Source organism: Protopterus annectens, chromosome 9.part0 (assembly GCF_019279795.1).
Source record: "Protopterus annectens isolate FY-2018-M chromosome 9.part0, PAN1.0, whole genome shotgun sequence".
NCBI lineage: Eukaryota > Metazoa > Chordata > Ceratodontiformes > Protopteridae > Protopterus > Protopterus annectens.
The window spans coordinates 1,107,023,704-1,107,045,756 of record NC_056743.1 but is presented as its reverse complement, the minus strand read 5'-3'; the positions used below and the strand labels follow the sequence as shown (position 1 = coordinate 1,107,045,756).

The 22,053-nt window shown below is 39.7% G+C and overlaps 1 protein-coding gene across 3 annotated transcripts in view; it reads right to left on the bottom strand.

The window, feature by feature from the left end:
• LOC122811845 (N-chimaerin-like) overlaps window positions 1–22,053 on the bottom strand; it is a 274,924-nt gene that overhangs the window by 124,768 nt on the left and 128,103 nt on the right. For all 3 annotated transcript variants that reach the window (XM_044083962.1, XM_044083960.1, XM_044083961.1), the window contains one exon: window positions 8,251–8,328. In XM_044083962.1, the coding sequence (XP_043939897.1) occupies window positions 8,251–8,328 (78 nt within the window). The remainder of the gene's footprint in view (window positions 1–8,250; window positions 8,329–22,053) is intronic.

Below are 22,053 nucleotides of genomic sequence, written 5' to 3'. Positions count from 1 at the left end.
TACCTCCAAGAAATATATACCGAACAAGAGAGGTCCCAAGACTGAGCCTTGTGGGATGCCACTTGTAACTGGTTTGGAGTCTGACATGGCTCCAGCTATTCTAACCATGTGGGTTCTGTCCTTGAGCCAGTTTGCAACCCATCTAGTGGCATAGGGGTTTATATTTAAGCTGGTGAGCTTATCTATAATGCCCCAGTGGGGTATTGTATCAAAGGCTTTTGCGAGGTCCAGGTAGGCTGTGTGGACCACCTTCCCCTTGTCAATGGCCTTGGTGACTGTTTCAAAGAAATCGACCAGGTTTAAGAGGCAGGATCTGCCCTTAACAAAGCCGAACTGGGTAGGATCCAGTGTCTGTAGGTTCCCAATATCTTTATTTATAAAGTCCATGATGATCCTTTCCATAGCTTTGCAGACCAAGCTAGTGAGACTTATGGGGCAATAGTTTCCAGGATCTGTTGAGGCACCACCTTTGTGGAGAGGGACCACTGTTGCTGTACGCCACTCTTTGGGTACATATCCTGTAGTAAGGCTGAGATTGAACAGTAGTTTTAGGTTTGGGTTTAGCTCTTCTTGGAGTTCATGTAGGACGCCTGGTCCCACTGATGCTGTGTTTCTTGCTTTGGAGATGGCAGCTCTTACCTGAGTATCTGAGATGTCAGGGGGGCAGCACTCTGCTGGGATAGATATTAGCCCTTTTGGTGGGGAGAGGGGGGAGAAGTTTACACTGAACCTGTCAGCTAGGATGTTGGCAATGTCTGTGGGTTCGGTGTATTTTTTGTCATTTTGGACTAATTCTGTGCATATCTGGGAATTCCCACCCAGGTTCCTAACATAACTAAAGAAAGCCTTGTGATTATCCTTAGTGTCCTATGCAATTTTTCTTTCGAAGCTGGCCTTAAACGATTTTATGAGTGCCCGTAGTTTTTTGCTAATACTGATCAGAGATGCCTTTCCATTTTGGGATTTTGCTCTGTCATGTAGTAGCTTCCTCCTTCTATTGTATAGTTTGTTTATGGCTGGGGTCCACCAGACAGCACGTCTGCCCTTGGAGGATTGGGTCTTGGTTTTATTTGGGATTGCATGATCCATGCATTCCTGAAGGTGTTCATAGAATGCGTTTATAAAGGATTTTGTGGTCTATATCCACAGGCCCGGGGGCTTTGAAGGATTCCACCTCAGTTTTGAGGAGTGTGAAATTTGCTTAGAGAAGTTTTTCACTGTGGTTTTCTGGGCATGGGGTGGGGTCGGGATGTGAATATCCAGTGAGATTAGTTTATGGTCTGATCTTACCAGTGAGGGATACACTTCTGGTCTGGAGCATAGAGTCCCCATGTTGGTGATGATCAGGTCCAGTATGTTTTCCCCTCTTGTGGGAGTGGTAACAAGTTGTTCCATAGCATTTGAGTTTATAAATTCTGGGAATCTTTGGGTTAGGGTGTTGGAGCTAGAGTAATGCTCCCAGTCTATGGTTGGGTAGTTGAAGTCACCCAACATAATGGTGTTTGGAGAGATCTTCATATTTTCCAGTGTTCTCAGGAAGGCCGAGTGGGGTTCCTGGGTTTGGGTGGGTGGTCTGTAGCAGGCTATAAACTGGATGGCAGTTTTACCCACTGTTAGTTACACATGGATAGTCTCTGATGCTTCATGCTGTACCACCAACCTGGAGGTGTGGATATCTTTGACGAATATTGATACTCCCCCTCCTTTTGTGGTTCGGTCCAAGTTTTGGGGCCGAAAAGTATGGTATGAGGTATAACCTGGTAGTGCTGGGGTGCTCTTACTGGATATTATTGTTTAAGCTGCTGGGGGAAAGGGTGGTAACTAACATATGTTATTTAAATCTGGTAGGGGGACATGGTCTGAAAGCACATATGGGAAAATTTTAAGACTGTAAAATGGAAGGGAATAAAATACTCATCTTGTTTAAAAACTGAAATGTAAAAGTTCAAATGGACCTCTGCAATTCCCAGTGAAAGCAATGGAATGCAACTGTAATATATATAAGGTACGTACTATAACAAATCTTATCAAGGGCTTTAAGCTACATTATGTTATTATGCGCTGTGCATAGATAAAATTATAGTGGGTAATGTTTCAAAGGTAATGTCCAGTGCAAAAGTGAGGAATATGGAGAGTGAAGATTTTCACAGGAATGAGTGATATTGGGATAAACAAAGAAGACAGATGACAAGGGAGTACTATGATGTAAATAGTGAAGGAAAGCAACTGCTTTTTTTAAAAGATGCTTTTAAAACCAAAGGAAGTATGTGATCACTTTTAAAACCAAAGGAAGCATGCATTTTTAGAAAATGCACAAAAGATATATATATGCAGGCAGAAATGATAAGGTACGGAAACAGTAAAACAAACCATATAGGGAAAGGGGAATAGCATGCTATGACTGGCGGAGAAGACAGTCTCAAGAATAAGACTGTTTTATCTTAATTCAAGCAAGAAACACAGAATTTGGATTATGGAAACATCTAAGTGTAGAATTTTCTGTTTTCATCTCAGATGATGGCTGAGCTACAACATAAGTAAGGCAGGAATGGGGCAAGAAAGCGAAAACAGGAAAATAATAAGAGGAGGACAGAGGTAGGAGGGCAGAGTAAGGGTATGTATTGTTTGAAAAAATAGGAAAATATCTAATACAATAAATAGATGAAGATTGTTAAGAAGAGGATTAATTTGGGGTTGTAAAGGAAACAGACCTAAAAGCAATGGAAACATTAAGCTTAAACAGAAAATAATCCTCTTGAGTACAAGCTGGTCATATGACAAGAGGCTGAATGGAATAACAATCACATTCTTGAAAGGATTCATTAGCATTGAGTACCCTCTTTAATTAGTATTATGGATAGCTTTAATCTTCTCCAATAGTCAGCTTTTGCCATCTTTTTTTAAAATCTTCTGTCAAGAGATACATACACGCCCATGATGATACATACCATTGTTATCAAGCATTGTTTACATAATAGCATTCATTCCCTACAACCACCAATTGTTTTTGGAACTTGATCGTAAAACCTTTTCATTACTTAGACAATTTAATTTGTGTTTGCATAGGGCATTACTTACTTACTGTCTTTTAACCTCGTAGCAATGTTCATGTATATGCATTTTAAGGGCTCTTTCAATTTGCCATTATAATATAAAAAGAATGGCAAAAATCACAGAAAGCTATGTAAATCACTCCACTGGTGTTACAATCACATGTCTTAAACAATCTAAGTTCTTGTGGCAGTGTTCTCAATTTTGAGGATTGCCCTACTCATATATTTTTCATTGCTGGCATGATCCACATCTCAACATGCCTTTATTTCTCATTTCTCTAAGTATATTTCTCCATTCTAACTTTTCCTTCAATTTTAAATATCACTTGAAAATAAAATTGGTGGCTGCACCTATTATCATATTAATACTTGCATCACTTTGTATGAACTTCCAGTTATTCTTGACAATATTTATTATATTGTTAGATGCATTACCAAAACTTAAAAATTATAGTAGTCATGGAAGTTAGACAATTTATTATGAGTCACATCCTTGTTAATTCCTTTACCTAGTATAGGGTAAAAGCTCCTTTCCCTTTTCATTAGTTTTTTTTTTTTAATATCTTCAAGCATTTTGAGGTGGTAGCCTCTGTTAAGGAACATACCCATTTATTTATTAACTTCCATAACAAAACATGTGTCATCAGACAATTCTAGAAATCCTTACCATCTGCTCCTTTACTAAGCTTCTCTTTTGATGGTAAGGATGGTTATTAAAAAAGTTAAGGAAATTATTAGAGAAAGTTGTTTTTCTATATAATTTTGATTTAGCTTTATGTAGTTCAATGTCTTTGTATAATGTTATGCCCAAGTAGTTTATACTATTCATGGAATAACTAAAGGTAAAATCTTAAAAATTCAGTGGTGCCATTTAAGTAGGCTACAATTTCATTCAATGTAGTCTTGTCACCCTTTCAGATTATAAATATGTCATCCAAAAACTTGAACATAGGCAGCTAGCTTGCCCATATATTGTGTATAAAAAATTGCTGTTGTTCCCAGTATCAGAGTATGTTTACATATGGGAGGGCACATGCTGCCCCATTGCTACGCTAGTTTCTTGCTTAAAATATTCCACCTCAAAGTAGAAGAGGCTATTTTTTAATACTGTTTCCAGTAAATCAACCAACATAATTGTTTCAATATTGTGCAAGTTTTCACATTGCATGCGTGCTTCTTGAAACCATTCAATCCCTATATTGTGAGGTATGTATAAAAATAAGTCAGTAACATCTATGGTGACTAGTAGCCAATCTTTGCGGTAAAATTCCTATTTAATGTAGTTCAGAAAGTCCCATGAATCCTTTATGATATATGGAAATTGATTTAAGAAGTATTTCAATGTACTATCAATATATAATGCTAATGGCTGGGTTTCTGAACCTGCTGCTGACACAATCTGGCATAGTCGTGGGTCATACATAATTTTATGAATTTTAGATATCCCAAAGATAATGGAAACCACTGGATTTCAACCATAAGGAATTTATATGGCTTATAATCAATGACTGTCTGATCCAGAAAGTCTTTCAATGTAAATTTATTCAAAAAGTGTTGGAAGAAACAGACCAGGATCCACAAAGGTTCTTTATTGAGCGCTTTCATTTTCTAAAATAAAAAACTTCATCAGAATAAGGCAAATACAAAGAATCAACAATTGACCCAACTTATATAACACTCTTAACCACACAGGTGTTAATTGCCAATCCACTTAAAGGTATAGGCCTCTGAAACATATTCACAAACACACACAAAAACAGTAAATATACTCCCTAAAAGGTGCAGAATGACATCTACAATATAAAATTATTTCATTATTAATAACTATTAATGGAAATAGAAAGCATATAAAATTACATACAAATTATTAAGAAACTGTGTATAGGTATAAAAACTTTGTAAAATTCCCATAGCTATACTTAAAATAACTAGCATATAATAACTATATGTTGTCTGCAAGTCATGTCTAAGTTTTTATATTGGCAAGACTATTAATGCCCTTAGAAGTAGGATATATCAGCACTATTACACCATTAAAAAACAGGATTTGAAAAATGCCATGGCCGTGCATATTTACAATAATGAGGGTCACACTTTTAAATTTACAGTTTTAGAACAGGTAAAAATGGGGGACGGGGAGGGGTCCAGTCAACAATTTTTTAGAGTTGTATGAATTAAGGTGACAGATGAGGACCAATGCCACTGAACAACCAGGTCTCAATAGCAATATTTCTATTAGCTCTATACTTAGATTGAGGGCAGAGGGCTATATGTAAACAACATATAGTTATTGTATGCTAGTTATTTTAAGTATAGCTATGGGAATTTTGCAAAGCTTGAATGCAGCATATCAATTGGTTTCACTGGCAATTGTTGTATGTAGTTCCTCTGGAAATATGAAATTCATAGGTTCATAGGTTCATAAGTAGGTACTAAGCTATTAGCCCTAGGGCCTATTTAAGCCTAGCCAAAAAGGTACCAAAATAATCAGCGCTGCCAAGGCTTGAACCCAGGACCCCCTGTAGCATAATCAGAGCAATTTACCACTACACCATCTGAAATGCTCATAACATTCAGCTTTCTCTTTTCTGCACCCAGGATGGTCAAGGGACAACAGGACTCTAAAAATCATCAGTTTATATGAATGTCAACTGTTTATCACAGTGGAAGTCTTTATGTACCATACATGTTCAGAGCGCTGCAATGGGCAAACCATGGCACAGTGCAGCATTGTTATGGCTGTGGCTCTGTGAACCTTAGTGATATCATTCACATGTTGTGTTCCTAATGATGCACACACACACACACACACACACACACACACACACACACACACACACACACACACACACACACACACACACACACACACACACACAAAATAGCTGGAATGAATGTCTGTATGACTGACAAGCAGAGGTAGTGTGTGTTTTATTTTGCTCTGTTACTGGTACTCTGCAATCTGGGGGGGGGGGTCCCCACTGAAACTCTGTCAGATATCTGTCTGATGAACTTTCTGGTCAAGTGAGAGACAGTGACGCATCCATTACATTTCACGGAATCACTGTTTCACATCAGTACAGCAGACATACTTACCTGTGCCAACATTTATTTGAAAATTGGAGCGCATGCTGCACTACAGTTGGTGTACAGTAGCGCTGCCATTCATGCTCTTCTGCAGAGGCAGTATGACTTAGTCTGAGTACATATTGTCTTCTGGAGAGAGTTAGTCATTGGTGTTGTAACTATGCATGTCTATTGTTTAAAATGTATTGTTTTGAAGTTTTAGGTAAAATACAATATAAAACAAAGTGTGTGGCTCAGCCCTCCCCTCCCACACCCTCCCAATGTGGGGAGCTGTGCCCCCCACCCCCCTTAACTATATATGTTAACTCCAGGGTTGCACTACAGTAGGGAAAAGGGCATATACCTTTTACTTGCCTTACAGTACTTTACACAGTGCTAAGTTAATTTCAGTGAAATGAGATTCAGTGAAATGAGGTTTCAGTAATTTGTGTTTTCAGCGATGGTGTTGGGGTGAAATGAAATTCAGTGAAATGAGATTCAACAAAACAAAGTAGACCCACATATATATATATATATATATATATATATATATATATATATATATATATATATATATATATATATATATATATATATATATATATATATATATATATATATATATATATATATATATATATAGTTTACTATCAAATAACTGAAAATCAAAAGACTGAATCCCAAAAAGACTGAAAATTCTAAATATTGAATTATGGAATTTGCTCCTTCTCTACTGTTGTGCTATCTTGGAGTTGGTGCATATATATATATATATATATATATATATATATATATATATATATATATATATATATATATATATATATATATATATATATATATATATATACAGTAACTCCATTATCCAGAAATTGCCATACTTGCACACCTTTTGACCATCTCTCTGCATCGAGCAAACAGATTTTAATATAGCTGGTCATTCAAACAACTGGCTGCAACCCATATCTATCTATGTATCTATCTATCTATCTATCTATCTATCTATCTATCTATCTATCTATCTATCTGTATTTGTGTGTGTGTGTGTGTGTGTGTGTGTGTGTGTGTGTGTGTGTGTGTGTGTGTGTGTGTGTGTGTGTGTGTGTGTGTGTGTGTGTGTGTGTGAGCACACGCGAGCACGCAGCGTGCGCGCTATGTTATCTTGTCAAGAAAAAATTAGTTGGAAAATGCACTTCAACTGCCACAGCCCTCCTTATTTATATATCCTACACTGTCAAACTACCAGATAAGAAAATAAACAACAAAAAACTCTGAATCATTGCTGGTGTACAAATAGAAACAACAAAGGCAGTAAGCCTGTATGGCGAACAGTGATTTACATATTGCAAACCAGAAATTCTATTCAAACATTTGAATCATCATCCATTTTACAAAAGAACAAAATTATGGAAGACACACACACACACACACACACACACACACACACACACACACAAACACTCACACACACACACACACACACACACACACACACACACACACACACACACACACACACACACACACACACATATTTGGTTGTCATGTGGATGGTCAAGCAGGATTTCATCATGAAACAACTTGTTGACCACATTTTGTTGTTTCCTGCTCTATCAACTGTATGTAGTAGGGAGAGCTGGACTTGCATCCCACCAGCAACATCCAAAGCAGCACTCACTTTTGAGGTGTGCTACTTTGTTGTCTGATGGTGTACTTTAATTGTGTTGTAATTCAGTGTTGTGCAGCTCAGTGGAAATGTATATCCTCAAACTATGTGTATTTTTATAATGGTAGAGAGAGTGAGATACAAATAAATATGTGTTAATTCAAAACCCTATGCTTTCTTCTTCAAAAATTCTATAAATACATGCATTTCAGGGAATCTCTTTCAATGAACACCTTATATTTGACAATGCACTCACATTTCCTTAAATAAATGGGTGTTCTGTTGGGAAGCTGGTAACGTTTAACTGACCAGGTTTTCATATTTGATACTGACAATCAGGCAGGCTAGTGTTATCAAATACTGCATTTGTTTTTATGGAGTGGTTGAAGATATATATGAAGAATTGAAGATATTCTTGAATGATAGCATGGAGTGGTTATCTAGTTGTGCAATGCTGTGCATTACCTGTAACAAATGTCATTTTCATGACTTGTATCTGATCACTGGACCCAGAGATGCGGTAGAGACCTTCACAGTGTAGCCCTGCCAATAAAAATAAAAAGACAGCTATATTGTATTATCACAGAGAAAAAAAATAAAACATCTTAAACTGCAGCAGTAAATTACAATAACAGACTGTCTCAATTTGTATTCAGTAACTTGAAGCATTCATTTAACCTTTGATCAGGCAGACAATTCTTACAGGAATTTAAGAAGGAGTATAAATCAGTGACATAAGCTGCTGTTTAGTTACGGGGTTCTCCAATAACAACTTCTGCTGGCATAACATTAAACATTGCCACCTCCATTCTCTCTGACCACCCATTCCAATGGAACCTGTAGAAGTCCCCTCCTATGGCTCAAATTGAAAAGCACTGCTACAGTCCCTGCCATTTGCACAAATCTGGAACAGCTGCAATTTCAGCATAATGCAGCAATCTTTTTTAGTTACCTAACATATCTTTGTTTTCCTGGATTCACAGGAAGCATTTAATAAACATATATTGGTACTTACTAGAAGCAATTGTGTAATTTTTCTCTGAGGAATGTTCTGTGGTGATTAGACTGTCCTATTAGTTTCTTTATAACTACTTACAGTGCCCCATTCTTGTATAGGTGTACCCTGTTGGCTAGCTAGAGTTTTCTATTTCTACCCATCTCATTAGCTGAGGTACTTTGCTGGTCTGTCTGCCTGATTTTCATATCCTCACATAAATACCTGAGTATGTGGTTCCTTATCATAAGGTTTCCTAACATTTGAGAAGCACTTCCTTGATGTCCTATTGCCCACATATTAAGATACTTGTTTAGCCCTGCAATGAAGTCACTGACACTATCCTCTGCTTTTCATTATGGAGTCTAAATGTCTTTCTATGAGCTTTAGTGTGAGCTTAAAACATTCAGAAAGAACACTGTTCACTTTAATATGCCCCCAGATTTACTAATCTTCCATGCCGGACTAGCTTAGTCCTACACGGAAGCAGCCATTTAGGAGCAGGAGGCAGTGCATCATGCATAATAATGAGGCGCTGCCTGAGCTCCTAATCTTACACGGAGCATGTACAAGTGCAGAGGGCATGTCTGAGACCAGAGCTCTCAGAGTATACATGCCCCAGCAATGAAGAACAGCAGAAAGGCCTAAGAAATGAGCGAGAGCGCTCATAGGTGTCCGCATATCCCCACCAACATTCCCCCTCGTGTACAACAGCAAGTAAAAATCAAATAAAATGAACAAACCCTTTTTTTTTTTTTAAATCCGGTTAAAGCTAACCATAGGTGCATGGGTGTGCCCATCGCTTAGCTACAGTTAATGCAACTTAAATGGCTGAAGAGGATAACAAGGAAGATATATGCAAATGAAGCAGCATAGCAATAGTGTAGTGGGCAGAGCATTCGCCTTATGAGCAGGCATTCCCGGTTGGAATCCAACTGCAGCACATTCCATTTTCCATGGCAAAGCATGTTATGACCAATATTTTTGTCGCATAACCCACTAAATAACATATATTTGTGAACTGGAGTACTGTAGTAAATGTACATGCGAGGTGTCAGTGTCATAATGAATAAAGCACTAGTAAGCATGTTTAAGCACCAATAAGCAGTAGAAAGCATATTTAAGCACTAGTAAGTGAGCTTAAGCCTGTTTGCGTGGAGGTAAGCAACTCGCACACAGGGTAAGCAATGCTTACCCCCGCACAAATGTCGGTAAGCAATGCGCACACAGGTTAAGCAATTTTAAAGATAACTCTCTGTAAGCATATGTAACCAGAGGTTAGCAGTGCTTACCCTTGCACAAACCCGCTTACAACTGCTCAAAAGTGCCTTAATCACTCTGTATCCAATGGATCTTGTTCTGCCCATCAACAAAATAAACAGCCTTGCAGGTCTTGAACAAAGGACCCTATACACTATAGTCACAGTAGTTAATCACCAAGCCATCACAGCAGTACAGAAGAATGAGATATCACCAAACAAGTTCTCACTATAGTGAAATCAAACTGAACCTGTGAAAGGAATCAGTATACAGTCATATGTTCCATAACCCACTACATAACATAAATATGTGAACTGCAGTACAGCAGTAATTCCAGAAGTGAGGTGTAATTGTAATAGAGTGTTAAAGTCCCCAATAACACAAGGACCCCATAGAGTGTACATAATGAATAAGAAATCAATGCCAAAAAGAAAATATAATGCAAAGTCTAATGTAAGAAATGCTAAGCACTGCACAAGCCAGCTTAGGAGATGTAAGCAACATGTAGGCCAGCTAGCTCATTGTGCCCAGTGGTATACCCCTTTAAACAATGCCAACCTTAGGTAAGCAGGTTTGCCCATAGCATAGCCTTTTGAAAACTGGCCAATCATGGAAAAGTTCAGGAAATCAACCCTACTTAACAGACAGGAATACATCTCATAACTGGTTGTAGCTTCCCCTTGCAGGTACCATGTCAGGATGGAGAGAAGGAGTGTGCTTTTAGGCACAGCACTGGTGCATCCAGGAGATCAGAGTCATGGCAGGACTCCTTGTCAAAGACCATGAGCAGAGACTGCTGCAGGGCCAGTACCAGGGTTCCCAATATAAGGCAGAAGCCTGGGACTGTCTTGCCCATGACCTCAGCAGTGCCAGTGGCATACCCTGAACTGGTGAACAGGTCAGACATCACTATGCTGACCAGAAGCGGCATAAGGGGGACCTCTTAGAGCAGTGGATCCAAGAGGCTAGAACGGCAGGGGATATCCCGGCTGTATCACCTCACTATGTGTGTAATAATTGCCAGCTCTTGTATATCATGGATAGGTATGGCTAAATTTTCCTCTTATGTCCTCCACAGCTGCAATGGAGTGGGTCACAAACCAGGAGGCCCATGGAAGTTGCTGGAGAGGTTGCAATGCGAGACAGGTCAGTAATACTCTTGCATGTACTGTCATAGGAATTAAATCTAAAAGTATTAGTAAATTAATTGCCTGTATAAAACCTGTATTGTTTAAGGCACGTACTGCATACACCAGAGAATATGGCAGGAAGAGTCTCATATAGTATGTACGTAAATAAAAGAGTAATAGCCTGACAATAAAGGTCTAACTGCTGGACTGCATTTGTATACTCTGGTATCATATGGTAATTGCAATCACATAATAGTACTGTTGTGTTAAGCACTGTTACCCACACCATGCACCATAAATGGAATGTGTAGGAATGCCTGTATATGGCTGGTATAATCCCAAGAGGCCCTTTAGTATAATCGAGAGACACATAGACAGAAAACATGGAAAAAGCAGGCAACAAAACCCGAATAACATATGCAACTGAGATGTGAACTGTTGTATTTTTAGCACAAACAGACATGGGTCGAATCCTGCCAGTAGAAGTAGTCTGCATACAGAATCATACCCTACAACTGTACAGAATGTCCAGTAAAGTGGCCTATATCTGTTGCCTGTCTACCTGTCCCACTGCAAAATCAGTGGGATGATCCCAAATATGTAGGCAGCAAACAGGAAATACAACTGATTGACACACATCTATGAGAACAAAGCTGGCACACTAGCAACTTTCCAAAACCTTATGAGAGTAAGAAGCCACATATGTCCCATTAACACCCCATGTTGTCAATCTGTGGCCAGAGTGTGTACAGTAACAGAGTGAGATGTATGTGCATAATAGTAGTGTTGAATCTGGTACTGTGTGTGGCAACATTCAGCTAGTGCTAACAAATATTTCTCCCACAGGTCTGTCATATAAAAACACTGTGCCCAGAAATAAAAGAATGATACCCAGTACTGGTACTGTTTACATTGGTATTGTATGGCAATGTGACTGATGCAGTTGCTCTAAATAATGAGGTATTACTCATCACTATCGCCCACACTGTCCTACAAAATATATCTGTCTAGGAAATCTGTATAAGATCATTGCTGGAACCTGTGTCTAACAGAGCTCTTTTCAAACTATCTGGAAATATACAGAGCTAAGTAAATATTTTTGGTTCTACAGAATTGTGTACTGTAAATTGCTGCTGGACTAATTTTATTCAGAGTTGTGCACTGTTATTTTTGATTCACTGTATAGTTTTTCAGATCTCTGCTGAGGGTTTTGTCCCACCTCCCCCTATTTTCTGCTGTGTTTTAAGTTGGGATAACTGTTTTTTACAGCTTGTGTTATCTGACTATCTGAAGGATTACTTGCATAATAATAGACCCTGTTAGTTAACAGCCTGCATATCATTGCTGGAACCTGTGTCTAACAGAGCTCTTTTCTAACTATCTGGAAATATACAGAGCTAAGTATATTTTTTAGTTCTTCAGAACTGTGTACTGTAAATTGTTGCTGGACTAATTTTGTTCAGAGTTGTGCACTATTTTTGATTCACTGTATAGTTTTTCAGATCTCTGCTGAAAGCGTTTTGTTCCGCCCACCCTCCCTATTTCTGGTTTGTTGTTTAAATTTGGTGGCTTTTACAGTTGCCTGACCCACTGTAGATTTGATCTGGGACACTCCCTCAGTCCCATCTCTTTACCACGTTCTACCTAATACACTCCTTCTGCACTTGTTTTCAGTCATTTTTAATTTAATTGCATTTTTAAACTGTTTATTCTAATATTGCTATATACTCAAGTGTGCTAGCTTGCACTGCATTTAAATTGTTTTTACTGCTGTTTTAGCTACTTTTCTGTAAAAAAAAATGTAAGCCTGTTTCCTACCTTTCCTGTAACTAGTGTAGTCCAGATACAGATTTGCTATATCCAGGACTGTATGTAAGCTTCTGAGCCCCCCCCCAGCCTTTCTGTGTTGGAGGGAAGCCTTCTAGCTTGTAAGTTGGAGTGGTAAGCACTAGGTAACCTGTCTACCACATAAGCAGTAGTTCTGGCCCAGAAATTGTAGTTACTGGCTGTCTGGGCAATCTTTTCCATCTCTCTCTCAACTTTCTGATTTGAAAGCCGGCATTTGCACTTGTTTCTTTCCTGTAACTAGTCTAGTGCAGATACAGATTCTTAGTTTTAGCACCTGAATTTGCTTATTCGTGCTCGCCACTTGTTCAGAACTTGTTGTAAGCACTAAATAACCTACTAATTACTATAGCACTCAACCATCCGCATTACCTAGAGGAAAACAGTTTTTGCACTTACTTTCCTCACTTGCTTAGAGGAAAAATAGCTCTTGTACTCACTTTCCTCACTTATTTAGAGGAAAATAGTTTTTTATTCAGGCATGTCCAAGGGTTAGCTCCCAGTGTTCTCTCCTGTCTATCTGATGAATCTGGGCATCTTGGGGCAATGTAGAAATTGCCTCATGTACACAGACAACCCTCTCCTCCTACCACCCAACACTACAACCTGTGAGAGATGCACTTATCTAGCCAAACTAGAGGTAAAGCTCTCTCCAACCAAGACTGAACTTGACATTCAAGAGGAGAAGAAAAATACTTGCACCACACCACACTTATCACATAGTCTCACTAGATCTACATCACCAAAATCCACACATAGAAACATAAAAACATTTGTGGAGGCTCTCAGTAATAATCTGGCCAAGCAACAGAGACCTCCAAAGCAGAAATGCAAGCAACTTCCATCCTCAGCACAACCCAAATGACACATAGCCCAAAGACTCAGTGAGTGTGCCACTCAACTACAGCCAATAAGGCAAAACAACGTATCCCATACACTAGTCATAGGTGACTCTATAGACAGGCACAATGATGTCCCACTCACCAGGCTAAAGAAGGAGAAGGTTACTGTCAGCTGCCTGTCAGGTGCCAGGATCCACCACATAACCAATGCACTCAGGTCACTCCACAACAAGTACAAATATGACTCTGCCATTGTCCATGTTGGTGGGAACGACCTGAGACATACCTCCCTAGACTACATGAAGAGAGACATGGAAGAGCTCTCTGATCTTGTAGCCCAGGCATGTATGACCCTAGCCCTGAGTAGCATTCTGCCATTGCCCAGAATGATACCACAGTACAAGGACAAAATGATTGACTTCAACAATTGGCTAAGATTCTGGTGTCATTCTAAGGGGATCCAGTATCTGTCTGCTTGGGATGACATGGTCGACAGACCATGATGCTTTGCCAGAGATGGCCTGCACCTGTCATCCCTGGGATTCCAGATACTGACTAAGGCTCTTACCGCCCCTATAGTGCCTTTTTTAGGCAAGGTTCATATGACAAATTCACCACCATAACAGGAACATGCAAGCAAAAACTGAGGGTAATGCTACTCAATGCTAGAAGTCTAAATCTCAAAATGCACTCACTCGAGGCACTCCTTAAAATGGAGAACATTGATATCTGTGCAGTGACTGAGCCCTGGTTCAAGGCTCCAGAGAGCACCCCTGCACTACCAGGCTATAACATAAACTCCAGTGCCCTGGATCAGCTTATCCACACCCCCACCAGGGGCAACAATATCCTAGACCTAGTCATTACCAACATGAGTGACCGATGTTCCACACCTGAAGTCAACTCCTTGTTGGTCCGATCCGACTGTAAGCTAATCACCCTTGATATCCACATCCTGCCCCCACCCCCCATTAAGGAAACCACGGTAAACATTTTCTCCAAAGCCTACTTCATGCTTCTTAAGACAGAAGTGGTGAACTTCCTGACACCCATGCAGATGGACAATGCAGTTATGACTGCTGAATCCTACACAAATGCACTCTATAAGCACTTTCACGAGTGCATGGATTGTGCTATCCCAAACAGAACCAAGACGGCATCCTCCAAAAAAGAAGCCAATCTGGTGGTCCCCTGGCATAAACAAACTGTACAACAGAAGGAAGAAATTGTTGCAAAAGAGAGTAAAATCCCATGAGTAGAGGAGCTACCTGGTCAGCCTCAGTAAGAAGCTGAGATCCCTTATAAGATCCTCCAAAGCTAGCTATGAAAACAAAATCACCACTGATTCTAAGGATAACCACAAAGCATTCTATAGCTATGTCAGGAATCTCAATGGCAACACCCAGATCTGCTCTGAGTTACAGCACAACAGCACGAAAAATACAGAACCAACTGATATTGCCAACATCCTGGCAGATAGGTTCAATGCTAACTTTACCCCCACTCACCCCTAAAGGGCCCATATCTATACAGGAAGAATGCAGAGTCCCTGTAATCATAACTACGGAGGTAAAAGATGCACTCTCTAAAGCCAAAAACACAGCATCCATGTGATCGGACAACATCCCAGGCTGCATTTTACACGAACTTCAGAACGAACTGGCCCCCCACCTAAGCACCATGTTCAGTCATAGCCTCACATCAGGCTTTGTGCCCACTGAATGGTGTACAGCAACAGTTATCCTACTCCACAAAAGGGGCGCCACTACTGATCCTGGGAACTATCACCCTATTAGACTGACAAGCCTGGTCTGCAGGGCCATGGAACGTATCATCATGGAACTCATAAACAAAGACATTGGTAACCTCCTAACTCTGGATCCCACCCAGTTCGGGTTTGTGAAATACAGATCATACCTCCTGAACCTGATCAACTTTTTTGAGGCAGTCACCAAAGCCGTAGATGAGGGTAAGGTGGTTCACACAGCCTATCTTGACCTCTCCAAGGCTTTCAACACCATCCCCCATTCTGGAATTATAGCTAAACTCACTAAACTAGGTATAAATCCATATGTCACAAGATGGGATGCCAACCGGCTCACTGACAGAACCCACACTGTAAATGTTGCATAGTCCAAATATGACTTCAAACCAGTAACAAGTGGAGTACCATAGGGTTCTGTCCTGGGACCTCTCCTGTTTGGTATCTACTTCTCTGAAGTACAGGCTAACACAGAAGGCCTAAGGCTAATGAAGTTCACAGATGACTGCAAACTAGGAGCTATAGTTGAGTCCCCAAATGATGTGGACATCCTACAGAAGGGCCTCACTGAGACAAATGCCTGGTGTCAGAGCCATGGCCTCAAGCTCAGTGCCAAAAAGTGCATTGTCATCCCCTTTGGTAAAAACTCTGTACCCATGAACTACTACATAGATACAGTCTACTTAACACCGAATGTGTGATAAGAAACCTTCAGACCCAAGTGGACAGTAGGCTCTCCTTTGATAGTCACATCGCCACAGTTGTCAGGAAGTCCTTATACATGGCACACCTCATCATAAAAGGGTTCTCATCCAGGAAAAAAGAGGTAATTGCTCCCCTCTACTCGACACTCATTAGACCCATTATAGAGTACAACACCCCTTTTACAATATACCTCACAAGACATCTGCAGCAGCTAGAAGGGCCACAGAAGTATCTCACAAATAGGATTGCTGGCCTCAAACAGATGCCCTAGACTGACCGTCTCAAAAAACTCCAGCTTTACTCCATAGCATATCGCCTACTCCGAGGTGATCTCTGCCTAACATATAAAGCTAAGTCAAACCCAGAGCTGTTGGACATGCTACACCTAAAGAAATCCCATTCCTGCTGAGCTACATGCTCTAGGGACCTAAACCTTGTCACCACAATAAACAGGACATGCTAGAGGGATAGATTCCTGTCCCAGAGACTTCCCATACTCTGGAACAGGCTATCCATCTATGTCAAGCAAAGTTCTTCATTAGCACTCTTCAAGAAAAATCTTGATGAGTGGATGGGAAATAGGAAATACACCCGGGGATCACTTCTGTGTCTCTGCTCGACAGTGGCACAGGAAAATAACTTTCTTAGGTGGCGTAAGCCAGGGAGCCTTGTTGGCTAAGCTTAGGTAGGCCCTCGGGCTGATAGCCTAGTACCTACCTATGAACCTATGAACCTAAGTGTGTTGTAATACAAGGTCAGAATGCAAAAGCACAGGAGAATTATAAGACAGAAAGCAGACAGGAGATATACAGCAATATCTATATAGCACACACAACTCTGATGGACAATGTTTAAGTTGTAGCAGACACAGCCATGGTCTGAATCCTGTGAGTGGAAGTAGGCCACATACAGAATCATACCCCACAACTGTACAGATAAGACCAGAATGTCCAGTATATGGACCCATATCTGCTGCCTGTTCCCCTGGGAAGTCTGTGGGTGATCCCAGGTGTTTAGCCAGCAAACAGGGACTACAAGTAATTGTCAAACATCTTTGAGAGCAAACCTGTCACTATAGCAACTGCTGAAACTGTTAGGAGAGTAATAACCATGTATGTCCTATCTACACCCCCATGTTGTCATGCTGTGACCAGAGTGTGTACAGTAACAGAGGGAGATGTATGTGCATAATACTAAGGTGTAATCTGGAACTTTGTGTGGCAACATTCAGGTCATGCTAACAAACATTGCTCCTACAGGTACATCGGATACGAACACTGTGCTGAGAAATAAAAACCTTTATACCCTGTACTTGTACTGTTTACTCTGGTATTGTAGGGAATTGTGAGTGTTGCAGTTTCTCTGAATAATAGACTATCACTGATCACTGTCAACCACACTGTGCTACATAATATAACTGTGTAGGAATCCATGTATATGTGTGTGTCAAGTTACTAAAGTTTGAAGAGTGCAATAGTCTAGATATGTCCTGGTACACCTGCATGTGGTCAAGACATGGCCAGAGTTTGTGCAGAAAGAGTTTGATAGCTATGTGCACAACATCAACAAAGAATCTGGGAGTATGTGTAGAAACAGTTAGTGAGTGAGTGTTAACAAACATTCCCTTCACAGGTATACCAGGTAAGAGGTGTATACTGCAGGTAAAACCAGTTCATGTATAATGATGACAACAGCCATATTACTGTCCAAACTAAGGCTATAGGTTAGTGTAGTAATACCTGTAAGATACAGATAACAGCACTGACTAAGAAAGTAATGTGGACTATAGGAATATACTAGTTGTTAATTGATATCTCCCCTCCCCACACCATATCTCCAGCAATAAAATATGTACCCACCTTAACTGGTATGTAATGACTCCAATGTTCTCCTTATGTCCTATTGCTTGATAAATATATTTATTTGTTCCCATGCATGTGCTATATTGAATTATTTCAACACTGGTGGCATGGTGCCATCAATGTACCTGCATGCTGTTCTTATTACCACTGTGGTCCCACATATGCATGTGTTCTGTTTGCTAAGCCATGGAACGTATCATCATGGAATTCATAAACAAAGTCATTGGTAACCTCCAAACTCTGGACCCCACCCAGTTCTGGTTTGTGAAAGGCAGATCATGCCTCTGGAACCTGGTCAACTTCTTTGAGGCAGTCACCAAAGCTATAGACAAGGGTAAGGTTGTCCACACAGCCTATCTTGTCCTCGCCAAAGCTTTCAACACCATCCCTCATTCTGAAAATATAGCTAAACTCACTAAACTAGGTATAAATCCCTATGTCACAAGATGGGTTGCAAACTGGCTCACTAACAGAACCCACACTGTAAAAGTTGCAGACTCCAAATCTGACTTCAAACCAGTGACAAGTGGAGTACCACAGGGTTCAGTTGTGGGACCTCTCCTGTTTAGTATCTACTTGTCTGAAGTACCGGCTAACAAAGAAGGCCTCTGGCTAACAAAGTTCGCAGATGACTGCAAACTAGGAGCTATAGTCAAGTCTCCAAATGATATGGACATCCTACAGGAGGTCCTCACTGAGACAGATGCCTGGTGTCAGAGCCATGGCCTCAAGCTCAATGCCAAAAGGTGCATTGTTATCCCCTTTGATAAAAACTCTGTACCCATGAATTACCACAATAGTGGCAGTCCTCTTAATGCTGAATGTGTGATAAGAGACCTTGGGACCCAGATGGACAGTAGTCTCTCCTTTGATAATCACATTGCCACAGTAGTCAAGAAATCCTTCTACATGGCACACCTCATCAGAAAAGGGTTCTCATCCAGGAAAAAAGAGGTAATTGTTCCCCTCTACTCGACACTCATTAGACCAATTATAGAGTACAAGGCCCCTTTTGGAATATACCTCACAAGACATCTGCAGCAGCTGGAAAGGCCACAGAATTACCTCACAAAGAGGATTACTGGCCTCATACAGATGCCCTACACTGACCGTCTCAAAAAACTCCAGATTTACTCTGTAGCATATCGCCTACTCTGAGGTGATCTCTGCCTAACATATAAAGCTATGCTAAACCCAGAGCTGTTGGACATGCTACACCTAAGGAAATCCCAGTCCCTCTGAGCTACATGCTCTAGGGATCTAAACCTTGTCACCACAATAAACAGGACATGCTGGAGGGATAGATTCATGTCCCAGACACTTCCCATACTTTGGAACAAGCTACCCATCTATGTCAAGCAAAGTTCTTCATTAACACTCTTCAAGAAAGTATGTATATCAGATATATTTCTAGACTATTGCTACTGTAATAGGGATTGTCTTCACAGACATGGTGTGTGTGGGAGATCACATCTGCTTTTAACATGTGCGCCATTGGCTACTGACATACATCCTAAGGACATCATAGTACAGTACCGCTTCTAGCATGTAATGGTCCTGTGGACTACAGCAGAGATATTGGCCAATATATATGGACATTCTGACACACTCTGGACAGTCCAGAGGTATACACAGAACCCCCTAGTGCAAGACATGTGGACCAAGCCTGACAATGTGGATGTTAACAGCCATGTAGATGGGTATAACATGTAATGACTGGTATACATGTGCCCCCATAGGTTATGCATTCACACACCCCTGTCTGTCCTGACACATAACCGCTGGTACAGAGGTGCCATGGCCACATACTACCCACTAGATATTGACTTAGATCTGTACAGCATCCCACTCCTCTGTCTGACATACATGACTAAGAGAGGCCTGGCAGCAGTACATCTGGCAAGTATCTGGACATGACATCTCACTGAGTAAGTACAGTTAGCTGCTAGGCATGTAACAAAGCACTGTACAGGCTACAGGCAGACTGGCTCAATACTGGCCTACATTTCCTATGGGGGAATGCACATGTACCTACATACATAGCAGGTTCTACATGCATGTCACAGCACAGAGTATGATACATCTGTGTGAAAATGCATAACCATAACCAATGTGAATACAGCCACAGCCACATATGGTAAGCAAACATAATATTACAAAACAGTGTAAGAAACTTCTCTGTGTGGAAGATTTTCAGTCCATATATTTCTAGTTAATCACTGTATATTAATCAGATCAGATAATAGTATTAGAAGTAGCGAACGTAAACTTGTCAAGTCAAAAAGTAATAATAGAAAATATATAATTCTACAGCATTACTGAGTATTCGAAAGTAATCCAAGCAAGGCAGGCAGTCTGTTTCCAGTCGAAAATCCTTTATTAAGTACACAGACAAGCGATCCAAGTAAAACAAAAATAGAGTTATAATTTCCTCACAAGCTTTCTAAATATATATATATATATATATATATATATATATATATATATATATATTTATATACTTTTTATCAGGCGTGGGAGTGGTTTATTGTGCTGTAAAACAAAGTGTTATTGGTACACATGTTAAATTCACATCCCTTCCCCATCAGTGTGACATTCGAGCTGGTCCTGCCCTACCTAGTAGCTGTCATAATAATATATAGCCCTAATGTACTTTAATGGTACATCTTATTTAACCAAATTATTAAGTAGATTATTAAGTCTGTGATTTTATACAAGGCAATATACTACATGGCTGGAAATATATCAACCTTAGTTCATTTTGCGATCAAAAATTATATATAAATATATACATATACATTTTGCATGTAAAAATCAGTTTCTATTTTCATAACCTATTGTTAACAAAGATCGCTTTCGTACTTATAGACTTCTTCAGGTCTGTGTAAAAGAACCCTAAACACTTATATAATTGTATAATTAGTTAGTATTGTTATTACCATCATTTTGAATAAAGTGGAAAAAAAGAGAACCAGAAAAAAATAAAAATAAAAAAAACATATATGTATGATGATGGAAACAAAATATACACTTAAATTTCAAATGATTTAAAATGGTATTTAAAACCAATTTGTAGAAAAAAATAAAATAAAATACAATTAGTCATGTAAACAATGTGACAATTTTCTAAGTTCCAGTGCACTTTTAATTGAACAGTAGTAGTTTAGTCCAGGCTTTCTAAAAGAATTCAGCTTTAATTGCCACATGAGTTCATGTTTCTGCAGAATATTCGGGATGTCTCCTTCAAGATCACCCATGTCTATGAGATCCAGGATCTGGAAGTTAAAACCTGTGTGTCTTTTATGAAGAGAAAGGTGTTTGGCTAGTGCATTATTTTTACATCCAGAGCGGAATTCTGACAGATGACATGAAATCCTTTGCTTGAGTTTATTTACAGTCTTGCCCACATAGAATGCATCACATTCATTGCGCTGTGCCCTGTAAATTACTTTTTTAGTGTTACAGTCACCCCCTGCACTGGTTTTAATGATCTTCTTTAAATAAGGGCAATAAAAACTATAACCTTGCTGTATAAATATAGAAAATGTGCAATTAGCTTCACATCTTTTAGTGCTTTTCTCACATGGTCTAGGTTTAAATTCAACAAAACTTCTAATATTCCTGGCCTTCCTATAAACAAATGATGGGGCTTCACCTAAGATGTTAATCAGAAAAGGGTTTCCTGTGATAATGTCCCAGTTTTCTTCAATAATATTTTTGATACTGTGATAATCTAAAGTGTATGTCAGGATGCAGCTATTTTTGCATTTGTTATTCTCAGTGGGATTACTTAACATTTTTCTACTGGGGAGGTTGAGTGAAGATGCTTCAGTCCTTTTCAGTTCTATAATGGGTTCCAGGATGTTTT